General features: G+C 41.4%; 1 protein-coding gene across 1 annotated transcript in view; it reads left to right on the top strand.

Annotated features, from left to right (window-relative positions):
* The first annotated feature begins 6,008 nt into the window (after positions 1-6,008).
* The window catches only part of pyroxd2 (pyridine nucleotide-disulphide oxidoreductase domain 2), a 35,011-nt gene continuing 23,571 nt past the window's right edge, over positions 6,009-17,448 (top strand). The window contains exon 1 of the mRNA XM_029640293.2: positions 6,009-6,203. Coding sequence (XP_029496153.1) covers positions 6,086-6,203 — 118 coding nt within the window. The 5' untranslated portion in view covers positions 6,009-6,085. The remainder of the gene's footprint in view (positions 6,204-17,448) is intronic.

Below are 17,448 nucleotides of genomic sequence, written 5' to 3'. Positions count from 1 at the left end.
TTGATTATATGATGATTGCGCATTTCATACTATTTATACTGAATTGGAAAAAACAATGGGCTATGATCATATTCAACAGGGACAACAATGTGAAATATGTCTGGTCTGTATGCTGTATCATGTGAACTGTAAATGATATATTATTTTGCATGCTCAGCAAAACCACACACACATAAAGGTACAACAGGTTCTCGTAGACATCGACCAGGTCATCAATGAAGATGGAGAAAACAAGTGGACCGAGAATTTATCCTAGTGGTACAGAGGCATTAATGGGAGAAAGTTCTGAGGCTTGGCCAGACAATACAACTCTGCTAGATCTGTTATAGAGGTAACTGCAGCCATGTCAGAAGCTGTCCAGATACCCCCTTGGAGCAGAGTTTGGTACATAGAGGGCCTAACCTCTGCACTATGGTGTTGGGTACATAGAGTTGGGGTGTCGGCAGTTTGAGACAGTTGAAGGTTGAATTGTAATGGTCTTGAGACTTCTGCTAGACTTCATTAATGCGTCCACATGTTATCTGGTACACGGGGTGATGGAAAGCAGATAGATTAGCAAATTCAATTAGGTTAGTAACTTCAGTTAGGTTGGCAAATAAATTGCAATGCAGGGAGTGATGCTGTGTAAGGAAATGAGCTCCAGTTCTTCTCTCCTTGAGGAATATTTATCATGTCCTGTCTGCGGCGACATATTTAAGGATCCTGTCCTCCTGATGTGTAGCCACAGCATCTGTACAGTCTGTCTGCAGGAATGCTGGAAATATAAGGAATCTGGAATTTCCAGTTCGCAGGAAAATTAGCTTCTTATAGGAATTACCTCTCCCCAACACGGCTCTGAATAACCTGTGTGAGGCCTTACAGGAGAGGAGTCCAAGAGCTTCAGCACAGTCCAAGGTGCTCTGCAGTGAGAAATTTAAGCTCTTCTGTCTGGAGGACAAACAGCCCATCTGTTGGGTGTGTCGAGGGTAAAAGAAACATACATCTCATGACTGTATGTCTGTAGATGAGGCTGCGCAGGGGCAGAGCGTAAGATAGGCATTGAGAAAAACATAAATGGGAATATCACTCTGTTTTCAACCAATACATTATAAACAAACACTTGGGGGATGTTTCCCAACACAGAATAATCCCAATCCTGGACTAAAAAGCATTTTCAATGGACATTCCCCATAGAGAACAAATAGTAATGGTGTCTTTTTGTAGGCACTAACAGAGGCTAACTCCGCCTTGGCTCGTTGGGCAAAGCCTATGGTGAAATTAATGTTGGAGGTGTTTTGGATGAAAGACGAAAATAAGGTCTGTGGTAAACACAGGTTTACAAGAATCTTCATATGCTAAGGTCACTTTTTGTGCATTTTTTGCCATACATCCCAAAATTCCATGCTTTTCTCAAGTAACTTCCCCCATAGCAAAGCTCAATGAACCAGAGGTAGAAAATACTAACGCATTTCCGTTTTTTAGGACAAAAAACTGGCGAGCTCTATTGAGCTTGTTTCTTAGTCCAGGCCTAGGCTTAATCAGTGTCTGGGAAACCGCACCTTGAAGTACTTTTGTTGTCTGAATGAGTCTGATAGGTTTAAAATTCGATTTTGCTACATTCATTTCCTTTACTTGTTTTTAAATGGGAAATGTAATTATTGTGATCCTGGCATAATAGCTATTTTGTGTCGCAAAAGCAACAGGATTTTACCTGCTACACTGGAAGCAACATTTTTGGCCAGTGCAAGGTTTTATTCAAATGAATAGGAGTCTCTGCATAATGCATAGCGTAGCAAGCCAGTGAGTGCACATGGGTGCTTCTGACACTGAGATTTGCAGAAAGGAGTTCAAACAATACTCTCCTGTAAAGTGGAGAGATTGTCCCCTCAGTGACGTTCTGTTTCATTTCAGGAGTAACTCCAGACTGCCCTGTAGCTCCTTCAGGAGAAGATGAAGGTCTTCAATGAAGTTAAATAAACCTGTGATCAAACAGAATAGCATATTAAGGTACACTGCCTTCGGAAAGTATTCAGACCCCTTGACTTTTTCCACATTTTGTTACGTTATTGCTTTATTCTAAAGTTGATTAAATACAAAAATGTCCTCGGCAATCTACACACAATACCCCATAATGACAAAGTGAAAACAGGTTTTTGAGACTCGAAATTGAGCCCAGGTGCATCCTCTTTCCATTGATCATCCTTGAGATGTTTCTACAACTTGACTGAAGTCCACCTGTGGAAAATTCAATTGATTGGACATGATTTGGAAAGGCACACACCTGTCTATATAAGGTCCCACAATTGACAGTGCATGTCAGAGCAAAATCAAGCCATGATGTCGAAGGAATTGTCCGCAGAGCTCCGAGACAGGATTGTATCGAGGCACAGATCTGGGGAAGGGTACCAAAACATTTCTGCAGCAGTGAAGGTCCCCAATAACAAAGTGGCCTCCATCATGCTTCAATGGAAGAACCACCAAGACTCTTCCTAGAGCTGGCCACCCGGCCAAACTGAGCAATCGGGGGAGAAGGGCGGGAGGTGACCAAGAACCCTATCGTCGCTCTAACAGAGCTCTACAGTTCCTCTGTGGAGATGGGAGAACCTTCCAGAAGGACAACCATCTCTGCAGCACTACAACCAATCAGGACTTTAGGGTAGAGTGGCCAGACGGAAGCCACTCCTCAGTAAAAGGCACATGACAGCCCACTTGGAGTTTGCCAAAAGGCACCTAAAGACTCTTAGACCATGAGAAACAAGATTCTCTGGTCTGATGAAACCAAGATTGAACTCTTTGGCCTGAATGAAGTGTCACGTCTGGAGGAAACCTGGAACCATCCCTACGGGGAAGCATGGTGGTGTTGGCATCATGTTGTGGCGATCTTTTTCAGTTGGTGGGACTGGGAGACCAGTCAGGATCGAGGCAAAGATGAACGGAGCAAAGTACAGAGAGATCCTTGACGAAATCCTGCTCCTCAGACTGGGACGAAGGTTCACCTTCCAACAGGACAACGATCCTAAGCACATAGCCAAGACAACGCATGAGTGGCTACAGGACAAGTCTCTGAATGTCCTTTTGTGGCGCAGCCAGACCGAGGAGTTGAACCCGATCAAACATCTCTGGAGAGACCTGAAAATAGCTGTGTAGCAACGCTCCCCATCCAACCTGACAGAGCATGAGAGGATCTGCAGAAAAGAATGGGAGAAACTCCCCAAATACAGGTGTATATAAAATGTTAGTTAATGGGTTAGCAATTAGCATGTTTGACATTTAAGTGGAGATACTACTACTACTTTTTGATAAGCGATTTAGCAAAACAATATGTCCATTATTATCGGCATACAGTCCCCAGTTATTGGCCACCTTACTCTTTTGTTCAATTACATGATATATACATTTAATTCTGTTTAAAAAAGAGACACCAACCTCATATCCAAAGTATTTACTAGATAGTTGACTAGTTGGCTAGTCTTTGAGTAAAAAAAAAAAAGACTTGCCTGTCAACTTTTAATTTGATTTCTTCACCAACATCTTCTTCAGTGTTTTATCCAAATAATGAAGCATTATTTGTTTAACAGATTAATCTTATGTTTTGAGAAAGTAGATAACACGTTAATACTAACATATACATTTGAAGTCGGAAGTTTACATTCACCTTAGCCAAATACATTTAAACTCAGTTTTTCACAATTTCTGACAATTAATCCTGGTAAAAAAATTCCTGTCCAACATCAGCTAGGATCACCACTTTATTTTAAGAATGTGAAATGTCAGAATAATTGTAGAGAATTATTCATTTCAGCTTTTATTTCTTTCATCACATTCCCAGTGGGTCAGAAATGTACATGCACACAATTAGTATTTGGTAGCATTGCCTTTAATTGTTTAACTTGGGCCAAATGTTTTGGGTAGCCTTCCACAAGCTTCCCACAATAAGTTGGGTGGAATTTGGCCCATTACTTCTGACAGAGCTGGGGTAACTGAGTCAAGTTTGTAGGCCTCCTTGCTCGCTCACGCTTTTTCAGTTCTGCCCACAAATTTTCTATGGGATTGAGGTCAGGGCTTTGTGATGGCCACTCCAATACCTTGACTTTCTTGTTCTTAAGCCATTTTGCTACAACTTTCGAAGTATGCCTGGTGTCATTGTCCATTTGGTAGACGCATTTGTGACTAAGCTTTAACTTCCTGACTGATGTCTTGAGATGTTGCTTCATTATATCCACATAATTTTCCACTCTTATGATGCCATCTATTTTGTGAAGTGCACCAATCCCTCCTGCAGCAAAGCACCCCCACAACATGATGCTGCCACCCCCATGCTTCACGGTTGGGATGGTGTTCTTCGGCTTGCAAGCCTCCCCCTTTTCCTCATAACATAAAAACAACTCAAACATAACGATGGCCAAATTTTTGTTTCATCAGACCAGAGGACATTTCTCCAAAAAGTATGATCTTTGTCCCCATGTGCAGTTGCAAACCGTAGTCTGGCTTTTGTATGGCGGTTTTGGAGCTGTGGCGTCTTCCTTGCTGAGCGGCCTTTCAGGTTATGTCGATATAGGAAACGTTTTACTGTGGATATAGATACTTTTGTACCTGTTTCCTCCAGCATCTTCACAAGGTCATTTGCTGCTGTTCTGGATTTGATTTGCACTTTTCGCACCAAAGTATGTTAATCTCTAGGAGACAGAACGCGTCTCCTTCCTGAGCGGTATGACAGCTGCATGGTCCCATGGTGTTTCTACTTGTGTACTATTGTTTGTACAGATGAAAGTGGTACCTTCAGGCATTTGGAAATTGCTCCCAAGGATGAACCAGACATGTGGAGGTCTACAATGTTTTTTCTGAGGTCTTGGCTGATTTCTTTGGATTTTCCCATGATGTCAAGCAAAGAGGCGCTGAGTTTGAAGGTAGGCCTCAAAATACATCCACAGGTACACCTCCAATTGACTCAGATTATGTCAATTAGCCTATCAGAAGCTTCTAAAGCCATGACATCATTTTCTGGAGTTTTCCAAGCTGTTTACAGGCACAGTCAACTGAGTGTATGTAAACTTCTGACCCACTGGAATTGTGATACAGTGAGTTATAAGTGGAATAATCTGTCTGTAAACAATTGTTGTGAAAATGACTTGTGTCATGCACAAAGGAGATGTCCTAACCGACTTGCCAAAACTATATTTTGTTAACAAGAAATTTGTGGAGTGGTTGAAAACCTAGTTTTAATGATTCCAACATAAGTGTATGTAAACTTCCGACTTCAACTGTAGATGAAAGGGACTTCATCACTCAATGGAGACCTGAAAAGAACCTCACTCAGAGAACTGTGCATGTCAGTGTGTGGTTAGACAGCCAAATCCTTAAAATAGACCATAGAAATACCAAGCTAGTTCTGGGACAGTTGAAGTTGTACCAAAGGTTTTTATGCTCCTTGTTCTATCTGTGGTTGTACTCTACACAACACGTATTTTAATTTGCTAGGTAAAAGTGTAGGCATACTGTCTTTATAAGAAAATCAATATGATAGCCTATGCAGAAAATGTTTGGTCTTTATTACACAAACACACCCATCTACTCCTGGGTTCGAACCTGGTGTTCTGTACCACCAATTAACCCTTTTGTATTTTCCTTTTAACTTTGCAATGTAATTGTGGCATGAATCATTCATGCTGATATGAAAATAAAAATGCATTTATCATTACATTCCCATTAGCGTTTAAGCATTGCATTTTCGAACTGGCACTGATCACCCTCAATAAGATTTTATTGATGTAACAGTGGATAAAGGATTGGTCACACACTATTGTAGGGGAATGTATAAATACAATCCAGTTTAAATACAGTATAGTAATAGAACATCAACATTAGTAGAACAGTCAGTTCAGTCAGTTCAATTAATTTTAGTTTCCCCTACATGCTGTTCAGTTTATGAGCTTTTATATAAACGGTTGGGATCTGGATTGGGCAATAATAAACTGATCCTGGATCTGTACCTACGGGAAACTATGCTCAAGTAGGTGGAGCTTGTACGAGTTCAGTTCGGGCTACAGAGTTGCGTGAAGCAAGAACGAAAAACGAGGAATCCAGGAAAAGTACACCCAAGTTTGTCATGGCTGCGACGGTGTGGACAGGCCGTACTCGGCAGGCAGTGACAACCCTAGGGATGGTGACAAGAGCCAGTCACTCAGCTGTCAAGTCCCACTACGACGCGGTGATCATCGGAGGAGGTAGGGTGACAAGGGAGACTGGCAAAAGCTGCACCGGGCTGCATAGTGCATGACGCGGGCTTTCCGATTCTAGTGCGACGGTTACTTTTTTTCACGCCGCTTGTGCAATTTTATTGACACAAAGTTGCAGGAGCGCTATACTTGTTCAATGTTTCTGATCATTTGTACGTTTTGTTTAACGGCTTTCTTAACGGTACCCAAAACTTTATTTTATGAAAATGTAAGATAGGCAGGCTACAGTGACACAACACTGTTATAGGCTAATTTGGAGTCGTTGGCCTCCATCTATACATTGTTATTTTAATGCTTTGTTAAAACCAACCCAATGTTGGTTATTTTGTTACCCAGCGTTGGGTAAATATTGGACAGAACACACACTGGATTATTTTTACCCAGCTAGTTGAGTTGCGTCAATAACCCAAAATATTCACATATCTCCTTCACTAACTTTAAGCACCAGCTGTCAGAGCAGCTCACAGATCACTGCACCTGTACATAGCCCATCTGTAAATATCCCATCCAACTAACTCATCCCCATACTGTTATTTATTTATTTGTTTTGCTCCTTTGCACCCCAGTATCTCTACTTGCACATTCATCTTCTGCATATCTATCAGTCCCGTGTTTATTGCTAAATTGTAATTATTTCACCACTATGGCCTATTTATTGCCTTACCTCCTTTATCTTACCTCATTAGCACAGGCTGCATATATACGTTTTCTGTTGTTATTGACTATATGTTTGTTTATTTAATGTGTAACTCCGTGTTGTTGTTTTTGTCTCACTGCCAAAATTCAGTCAACCTTTTTTTTTTTTTTTTACTTTCTCATATGTCAACTAGAAAAGTATTATTTGGGCATCTTACCTAAAAAAGTCCGTGAAAGTAATTACACACACACACACACACACACACACACACACACACACACACACACACACACACACACACACACACACACACACACACAGGTACCTTCATAAAGTATTCATACCCCTTGACATATTCCACATTTAGTTGTGTTGCAGCCTGAATTCAAAATGGATTAAATATATTATTTTTTTCTGACACCAATCTACACATCCTGTAATGACAAAGTGAAAACATATTTTTGCAAACTTATTTAAAATTAAATACAGAAATATCGTATTTACATAAGTGTTCACACTGAGTCAATACTTTGTAGAAACACATTTTGCAGTGATTACAGCTGTAAGTCTTTCTGGGTAAGTCTCTAAGAGTTTTCCACACCTGGATTGTGCAACATTTCCCCATGATCTTTTTCAAAATTCTTCAAGATCTGTCAAATTGGTTGTTGATCATTTCTAAACAACCATTTTCAGGTCTTGCCATAGATTTTCAAGTAGATTTAAGTCAAAACTAACTTGGTTACTCAGGAACATTCACTGTCGTCTTGGTAAGCAACTCCAATGTAGATTTAGCTTTGTGTTTTAAGTTATAGTCCTGCTGAAAGGTAAATTAATCTCCCAGTGTCTGGTGGACAGCAGACAATACAAGGTTTTCCTCTAGGACTTTGCCTGTGGTTAGCTCCATTTTTTTTATCCTGAAAAACTCCCCAGTCCTTAATGATTACAAGCATACCCATAACATGATGCAGCCACCACTATGCTTTAAAATATAGATAGTGGTAGTCAGTAATGTTTTCTATTGGATTTGCCCCAAACATAGCACTTTGTATTCGGGGCAAAAAGTTAATTGCTTTGCCAATATTTGTTTTTTGTTTGTTGCAATGTTAGTTTAGTGCCTTGCTGCTAACTGGATGCATGTTTTGGAATATTTTATACTTTACAGGCTTTCTTTTCACTCTGTCAGTTAGGTTAGTATTGTGGAGTAACAACAATGTTGTTGATCCATCCTCAGTTTTCTCCTATCAGAGCCATTCAACTCTGTAACTATTTTAAAGTCACCCGCAACACATTATCATGGTGAAACCCCTGAGTGGTTTCCTTCCTTTCCGGCAACTGAGTTAGGAAAGACACCTGTATCATTGTAGTGACTGGATGTATTGATACACCATCCAAAGTGTATGTAATAACTTCACAATGCTCAAAGGGATATTCAATGTCTGCTTTTTTACATTGGTATCCATCTAGCAATAGGTGTCATTTGAGAGGCATTGCTCCCTGTTCTTTGTGGTTGAATCTGTGTTTGAAATTCACTGCTCTGCTGAGAGACCGTACAGATAATTGTATGTGTGGGGTACAGAGATGAGGTAGTCATAAAAAATGGTAATGGTACAGGACGGCAGGCAGGGTCAGGTCAGGCAGAGGTTGGTAATCCAGAGGTAGGGCAAAGGTACAGGACGGCAGGGTCAGGTGCAGGCAGAGTGGTCAGTCTGGCGGGCTCAGAGACAGGATGGGCAAGAAAAAGAGAGACTGGGGAAAAGCAGGAGCTGAGACAAAACGCTGGTAGGCTTGAACAAACAAGACGAACTGCCACAAACAGACCCGAAAACACAGGTATAAATACACAGGGGATAATGGGGAAGATGGGCGACACATGATGAAACAGATCAGGGTATGACACCTTTCAGCAGGACAATAACCTAAAATATATGGTCAAATATACACTGGAGTTGCTTACCAAGGCGGCATTGAATGTTCCTTAGTGGACTAGTCATAGTTTTGACTTAGATCGTTTTCTGAAAATTGTAAACATGAATTCAAACAGCACTTTCTTTGCGTTTTGCCAGCAGCTCTTCGTTGTGCGTCAAGCATTGCGCTGTTTATGACTTCAAGCCTATCAACTCCCGAGATGAGGCTGGTGTAACCGAAGTGAAATGGCTAGCTAGTTAGCGCGTGCTAATAGCGTTTCAAACGTCACTTGCTCTGAGCCTTCTAGTAGTTGTTTCCCTTGCTCTGCATGGGTAACGCTGCTTCGATGGTGGCTGTTGTCGTTGTGTTGCTGGTTCGAGCCCAGGGAGGAACGAGGAGAGGGACGGAAGCTATACTATTACACTGGCAATACTAAAGTGCCTATAAGAACATCCAATAGTCAAAGGTTAATGAAATACAAATGGTATAGAGGGAAATAGTCCTATAATTCCTATAATAACTACAACCTAAAACTTTTTACCTGGGAATATTGAAGACTCATTTTAAAAGGAACCACCAGCTTTCATATGTTGTCATGTTCTGAGCAAGGAACTGAAATGTTAGCTTTCTTACATAGCACATATTGCACTTTTACTTTCTTCTCCAACACTTTGTTTTTTCATTATTTAAACCAAATTGAACATGTTTCATTATCTACTTGAGGCTAAATTGATTTTATTGATGTATCATATTAAGTTAAAATAAGTGTTAATTCAGTATTGTTTTAATTGTCATTATTACAACCAAAAAATAAAAAAAATAGGCCGATTATTCGGTATCGGCTTTTTTGATCCTCCAATAATCGGTATCGGTATCGGTGTTGAAAAATCATAATCGGTATCGGTATCGGTGTTGTGACCTCTAGTGTGTGGTCCAAGTCTGGGTTGAAGGATTTAAAACATCTGTCTGAAATGGTCTCTTTTTCAAGCTTAAAAGGACAAACATTCACTCACAACACCATGGGCCAGTAAAGGTAGTGACTGTAGTGACTTAAAGAAGAGTAAAGTTAAATTCATCAAGATGTTGAGGCCTTATCTGAAATAACGTCTATGTGAATTTCTGTCGGTGTCCATTTTGAAAGAGCTGACGGAATAGGCCTTATTCGTTGCAGCTTGTTTGCTTGCACTTGCTTACACTTAGAGCTACAGTAAGTGTTAATGATATAAAACAAACATTAAGAATTTACTGAACATTAATGTAACGTCTGTGTATGGTTCAAATGTTAACTCATGTTGGCGTTCGTTATTATTGAAGGACAAATCGGTTCTTATCGACTTACACAAATCCACGATGTGTCAGTAGAAACCACATTTGTTTAAGCAAGTCAGCTATGGTTTAAAAAGTCAGTAAATGAGGTTGAATAAACTGTTTCGTTGCTAGATGATAGCCACAGGTGTAGCTGTGGTAATGAGTCACTCCATGGTGCTGAAGGAAAGCTCCGCTGTCAGACAGCTTTATGTAGGCCCTAACAGTTTGTATAGGGCAAGTAATGTATTGTTTAGTGTTGTTGTTTTTTTTTAGCTTTGTTGGCATGCATCTTAAACAAATGGTTGAGTTTGCCCCACCAAGATTTACATGCTAAAATCGCCACTGCAGAGCATGAATAATAAATAAAAAAGTTCAAATATTGTACAATCCAGCTGTGTAAAGCTCTTAGTGATTTACCCAGAAAGACTCACAGCTGTAATTAAACAAAATAACATTTTACAGGTGTAGGTAGACCTTACAGTGAAATGCTTACTTACGAGCCCCTAACCAACAATGCAGTTTAAAAAAAACATGGATAAGAATAAGAGAAAAGTAACAAGTAATTAAAGAGCAGCAGTAAAATAACAATAGCGAGACTATATAAAGTGGGGTACGGATACAGAGTCAATGTGCGGGCGTACCAGTTAGCTGAAGTACTATGTACATGTCGGTAGAGTTTATTAAAGTGACTATGCATAGATGACAAAGGTGATTATATCATTAACATGTATTGACTCAGGGGTGTGACATTTCTGTATTTAAGTTTCAATAAATTTGCAAAAATGTCTAAAAACATGTTTTCACTTTGTCATTATACGGTATTGTGTGTAGATAAGTGAGAGAAAAAAATCTCTTTAATCAACTTTGAATTCAGGCTGTAACACAAAGTGTGGAATAAGTCCAGGGGTATGAATACTTTCTGAAAGCACTGTAAAGTAGAAACAAAAAGTATGATATACTGTATAGTCAAATGTACTACTATGATGATGATTATTATGTAATTCTGTTAGGTTCTAAATTCTGGTTCAATAATCTATACGGATACCAAAGAAAGCTCAGGCTATAATTATTCACCTGACTGGGTTATGCAGCTGCAAGAACACATACAAAGTTACAAGCACATGTATTCATAACCTCCGACTAGGCCCCCCCCTTCCCAGCTAGAACCCCCTTCGATGTCTAGAATGAACAATCAGTCTTTAGTGCTGGGCAGGTGTTCTTACTCCTCCACACTTTTCACAGATGTTCATATCAGTCTGGAGAGGCCTTGAGTTAGGGAGTACACATTCTTGCAGTCCACTATCAAAAGTAATGTGAGCATTACATTGTGAAAGGCAATTACTTTATACAGAAATGTATTACAATGTGAAACATGTATTTCTAGATGAAACAATGATTACGTTTGGTGACAAAGTGACTATGATTTTGTGTGTTGCACTCAGTGAATTGAAAATGTGGTTAAGAGTTTTGAAACAACTGCCTTTTTGTTTTGAGTTGTGTAAATGTACCATATACTTGTGAAAATTGCACCAAAGCGATAAAAACTAATAGTAGATATTGAATATCACTTAACATTCAACATTTAAAAAAAATCCAATGGCAGGTTGTGAGCATGTTGAGAAGTATTTCAGTGTTAGTTTCATTATCCTTATACAGTACATACGTAGGACATTTAATAGTAGATAAGGGTATTGTAAAGCAGTTGGCTACAGTAAAAACAGCACAGTGTTGTATGCCATTTCTGCCCGATGCAACATTGTACAACATCCCCTTTTCTACTTGACTTGTCAACTGATACAGTATCGCCTGTCTCTGTGTGATAAGAGACAGGCAATAATACCCGAGAAACCAGTGTTTGGAGGATATATTGGCATGGTGGTGTTAGGGCTGAGATGAAGTCCACTCATTATCTGAATTCGATTGATACACCGGCTTCTCCAAACACCGGCTTCTCCAAACATTTATTCATACTATTCTATCCTTCCACAATTAGGGCTGTTGCGGTGACTGTTTTACCGCCACACAGGCGGTCATGAGTCATGAAGGCAGTCAAATACCCATTGGTTCATTCTAAATGTTCCGTTACCATGCTGACAATGTTCTTATCCCTTGCTTTCTAGCTAGGCTAACAGAGTCATGCAAACAGTGCAGCCAAAATACCACCAAAGTAGCTGCATTTGTGTTGTTGTTTTTTTCTTCACAATGATACAGCCATAACAATGAGCTAATGATGTGCAATTTTGCCTGCCATGGAACATTTGCTCTCTCGCAACTGTTGAAAGGAGCTAGCCAACTACACAGCTAACAGAATTACTTAAAACTGAAGATGGAAAGACAGCAAACTAGCTGAATTTAATTGAATTTTACCTGTTTTTCTATTGACATTTCTTTGTACACATCCATAACAATGATGCTGATTCATGATTTTGACTGGCTGAGAAAAGTTGCCTGCCTGTCTCTCGTCCAAACTCCCGACAAGTTCATTACTATGAGACAGCTAGAGATCGAATTTCAATATTGAAACAATGTTGCAGATGTCAGAGAGACAGAAATGTTTCTATAAATCTCCTCTGTTGAAAACCAAACGCCAGTCTAAAAGAAATGGGAGATAATGTCTATATGCTTTTTAGAGTGGAGCTCAAGTTTATAAATTGCCTTGCTTTGCTGATGAGACAGTGGATTACGCAGTGAGATGGAACAGTGAATATGCATTTCAACGTCATAGCCCAGGTGGTGGTAACTTGTGGAATAACCTAACGTAGCAGGTTTAAAATAAACGCCTGAAACTAGATCCCCCTACATAACTGTCCTTGACGAGAAAAAAATCTGTTCAAATCAGATTTATTTATATAGCCCCTCTTACATCAGCTGATATCTAAAAGTGCTGTACAGAAACCCAGCCTAAAACCCCAAACAGCAAGCAATGCAGGTGTAGAAGCACGGTGGCTAGGAAAAAGGCCGAAACCTAGAGAGGAACCAGGCTATGAGGGGTGGCCAGTTCTCTTCTGGCTGTGCCGGGTGGAGATTATAACAGAACATGGCCAAGATGTTCAAATGTTCATAAATGACCAGCATGGTCAAATCACAGTGGTTGTCGGGGGTGCAACAGGTCAGCACGGCCAGGTGGACTGGGGACAGCAAGGAGTCATCATGCCAGGCAGTCCTGAGGCATGGTCCAGGACCATGGTCAGGTCCTCTGAGAGAGAGAAAGAGAGAATTAGAGAGAGCATATTTAAATTCACACAGGACACCGGATAAGACAGGAGAAATACTCCAGATATAACAGACTATCACTAGCTCCCCCTACACATAAACTACTGCAGCATAAATACTGGAGGCGGAGACAGAGGTCTCTTATGCACTGTTCAACCAATCCAGTATATATGGCGTGTCGCCTTGTTAACGTCCAAAAGTGGAAGTCACAGGCTCTCTTTCCATTTCCCCTGAAAATGGTAACTTCCGGTTGTTGGGGCTTCGGCAGAGACTACTTGTGGAATAGACACTGGCTGGAATGCGGTTTTAACCAACCAATCAGCAACCAGTCTTTCCACTTTGGCCTATTGAAACACACTGGCTGATAGAGAATTATGATGTAGTATTTACAGACACATCCATATATTATTTGGTTTTGCCTTACAACATAAATTGATGTCAGATTGATAGATTCATGAGATACACACATAGAAATCTACAGTGTTCAGCAGTTATCAATCTACATACATTAACTAGTGTTGTGTCTTTACTATCATTAAATTGAAGGCTTTTAGTTTTTATCAAAGATTCTCTGTAATTAGTATTACGCGATCAACTGATTAATCATGTAACTGTAATTAACTAGGAAGTCGGGGCACCAAGGAAAAATTGGGGCACCAAGGAAAAATATTCAGATTACAAAGTTATCATTTCCTAAAATAACTTTTCAGATATTTTATTTGATCAATTAGTCTTCGAATTAATGAATTATTTACTTTACCTCATGTTAGTCTCATTCCAAATGTCGTAAATTGTTGGTTATCTGCACGAACCCAGTCTTCACTATGAGTCATCCATACATCAATTGTCTTAAATCATTTATTTATTACTAACTAAGTAATTCACAGAAATGCATTAACAAACAGTAAATATGGTTACAAGAAATGATAGGAGAATGTGTCCTAGTGGGCTAAACCGGCATGGCGGCTTGTTAGACAAAAGGGGAAGTGGGGGTTGACTAAGAAGTCACTACAGAGTTGATAATTATAACAATTGAAATTGAAATCCTTTGCACATGAACTCATTAGGGAACAATTGCAATCAATATATATATTTACGCTCAGTGTGTCGTCAGGATTTTTGTTGAAAAGTTTGTTTCTGTTGGAGAATTTTGTCCGTCTCTCTCTCTCTGTCTTGGTTAGAGGGGATAGTTCAGAGTGACATTCATTCAGTGGTTATAGAATGGATGTTTCGGCGGATGTCGTTCTTCGCGTTCAATGATACCGAATTCCTAGCTGCAGACTAGTAATTAATATCAAAGACTTCTGTTGGTATCGATAGTCTGAGAGTTTAACCACATGGTATGGTAAAAGATTCAGCAATGGTCTACAACCTTCGTCCTCTCCTAATGGAGAAAAACATGGTCTGGTGATAATTTCCCAACGGGTTTTATTCGGAATTGCAGGCTGATCCAACTTTGATGTAATGTCCTTAAAACAAGTCCAAATGAGGCTCAGTAGTGTGTGTGGCCTTCACGTGCCTGTATGACCTCCCTACAACGCCTGGGCATGCTCCTGATGAGGTGGCGGATGGTCTCCTGAGGGATCTCCTCCCAGACCTGGACTAAAGCATCCGCCAACTCCTGGACAGTCTGTGGTGCAACGTGGCGTAACATGGCGTTGGTGGATGGAGCGAGACATGATGTCCCAGATGTGCTCAATTGGATTCAGGTCTGGGGAACGGGCGGGCCAGTCCATAGGATCAATGCCTTCCTCTTGCAGGAACTGCTGACACACTCCAGCCACATGAGGTCTAGCATTGTCTTGCATTAGGGGGAACCCAGGGCGAACCGCACCAGCATATGGTCTCACAAGGGGTCTGAGGATCTCATCACGGTACTTAATGGCAGTCAGGCTACCTCTGGCGAGCACATGGAGGGCTGTGCAGCCCCCCAAAGAAATACCACCCCACACCATGACTGACCCACCGCCACACCGTTCATGCTGGAGGATGTTGCAGGCAGCAGAACGTTCTCCACGGCATCTCCAGACTCTGTCACATGTGCTCAGTGTGAACCTGCTTTCATCTGTGAAGAGCACAGGGCGCCAGTGGCGAATTTGCCAATCTTGGTGTTCTCTGGCAAATGCCAAACGTCCTGCACGGTGTGGGGCTGTAAGCACAACCCCCACATGTGGACGTCGGGCCCTCATACCACCCTCATGGAGTCTGCTTCTGACCGTTTGAGCAGACACATGCACATTTGTGGCCTGCTGGAGGTCATTTTGCAGGGCTCTGGCAGTGCTCCGCCTGCTCCTCCTTGCACAAAGGCGGAGGTAGTGGTCCTGCTGCTGGGTTGTTGCCCTCCTACGGCCTCCTCCACGTCTCCTGATGTACTGGCCTGTCTCCTGGTAACGCCTCCATGCTCTGGACACTACGTTGACAGACACAGCAAACCTTCTTGCCAAGCTCGCATTGATGTGCCATCCTGGATGAGCTGCACTACCTGAGCCACTTGGGTGGGTTGTAGACTCCATCTCATGCTACCACTAGAGTGAAAGCAACGCCAGCATTCAAAAGTGACCAAAACATCACCCAGGAAGTATAGGAACTAAGAAGTGGTCTGTGGTTATCACCTGCAGAACCACTCCTTTATTGGGGGTGTCTTGCTAATTGCCTATAATTTCCACCTGTTGTCTATTCCATTTGCACAACAGCATGTGAAATTTATTGTCAATCAGTGTTGCTTCCTAAGTGGACAGTTTGATTTCACAGAAGTGTGATTGACTTGGAGTTACATTGTGTTGTTTAAGTGTTCCCTTTATTTGAGCAGTGGACTATGTGGTCATGTGGCAGGGTCTTCTCAGGAATTTACGACCTCTCTCTGACCACAGCAGCCTAGTTGAAGGAGGCAAGGGGGAGGCAGGGAGAGGGGGATGGGGCTTGCTATACCCAAAGAGGGCAACGCCATGACACACCCCCCCTGGTGGTTTGGATCTTGTTTGTCCTGCAAGTTACAAATCAACATAAAATCATGAACACATGATGTCCTGTTTGTAGATCATTGTTGCAGTCCCCTCTGGTGGTTGAACTTGGTAGGCTTCTCTGAAAGCGGAGCAGTCCACCACAAGGATGGCAGTTGATGTCCGGTTGGTGATCGCCGTTGCGGTCCCTTCTAGTGATGTACCTTGGTAGGTTCCCTGGGAGCTGCAAAGTACCCCAGGGAGGGCCAGGGGATGTCCTGGTTGGTGATCGCCGTTGTGGTCCCCCCCCCCCTCTGGTGGTTTACCTTGGTAGGCTCCCTGACAGCGGGGCATGCCGCCACAAGGATGGGCCGTGGATGTCCGGATTTGGGGTCACCGTTCCGGACCCGTCATCTGGTCGTCGTCCAGACTGGAAGATCTGGGAGGTAACTTAGGCAGATGTTAACAACGCACGCACGCACACACACTCATGAAATATATATAATTACATTAATTCCCCAATGAGTGGCGTTGTGGCACTAAGTAATGGTTGAATGGGAACTTTGTTTATGGCTCTATCACTTCCTAAGTGTCAAAGGAACTGAACTGAAAAGGAATGAAAGCATAAACAAAAGATATACAAAATATAGTTCTCACACAAAAATCATCTAATTGGACTGTTCTGGTAAAATGACTATCATGGCATTGTCTCTAATGCCATATCTAGGGTTTTCCTACTTGGTGTGTTGCTTAGGCACTATCCTAAGTTGATCAGTTTACGGCTGTAGGGCACTAGTTTTGGGCAGTCTACCGGGATGACCTATGGACTTCTGGGAAGAAAACTGGTGAGTGCTGTAGAGTCAAAGGCCTAGAAGTAAATGTTCAACTTTACTAAGGCTGGTATTTTGCTTGGACCCTTAAGTGATCCTTGCATAAATCCTAATATGATGTTCCGTTGTGCATGTGCGTTTATGCTCACACAAGCGCGCCTGTCAAGGGAAGAAAACCAAGTATCCTGGCAGATTAAGACTGGTTCAGAATGAGTCTGACGTAGTCAGGTCATTTTCAGGTCAATACCTGGAGGTTAGTCAGAATTGGTGTCAAGGGAGTCTGTAGTAGTTTTTACTACAAGTCATAGCTATGTTATCCACAGAGGAGCTAACCTCACGACGGAAGTACTCTTTAAGTATTGGACCAGTCGTACGTGGTGTGATCGTGGTTAATGATTCTA

Source organism: Oncorhynchus nerka, linkage group LG28, assembly GCF_034236695.1.
Source record: "Oncorhynchus nerka isolate Pitt River linkage group LG28, Oner_Uvic_2.0, whole genome shotgun sequence".
NCBI classification, from domain to species: Eukaryota; Metazoa; Chordata; class Actinopteri; order Salmoniformes; family Salmonidae; genus Oncorhynchus; species Oncorhynchus nerka.
Note: the sequence above shows the minus strand (reverse complement) of the source record. Positions and strands in the feature narration are given on the sequence as shown.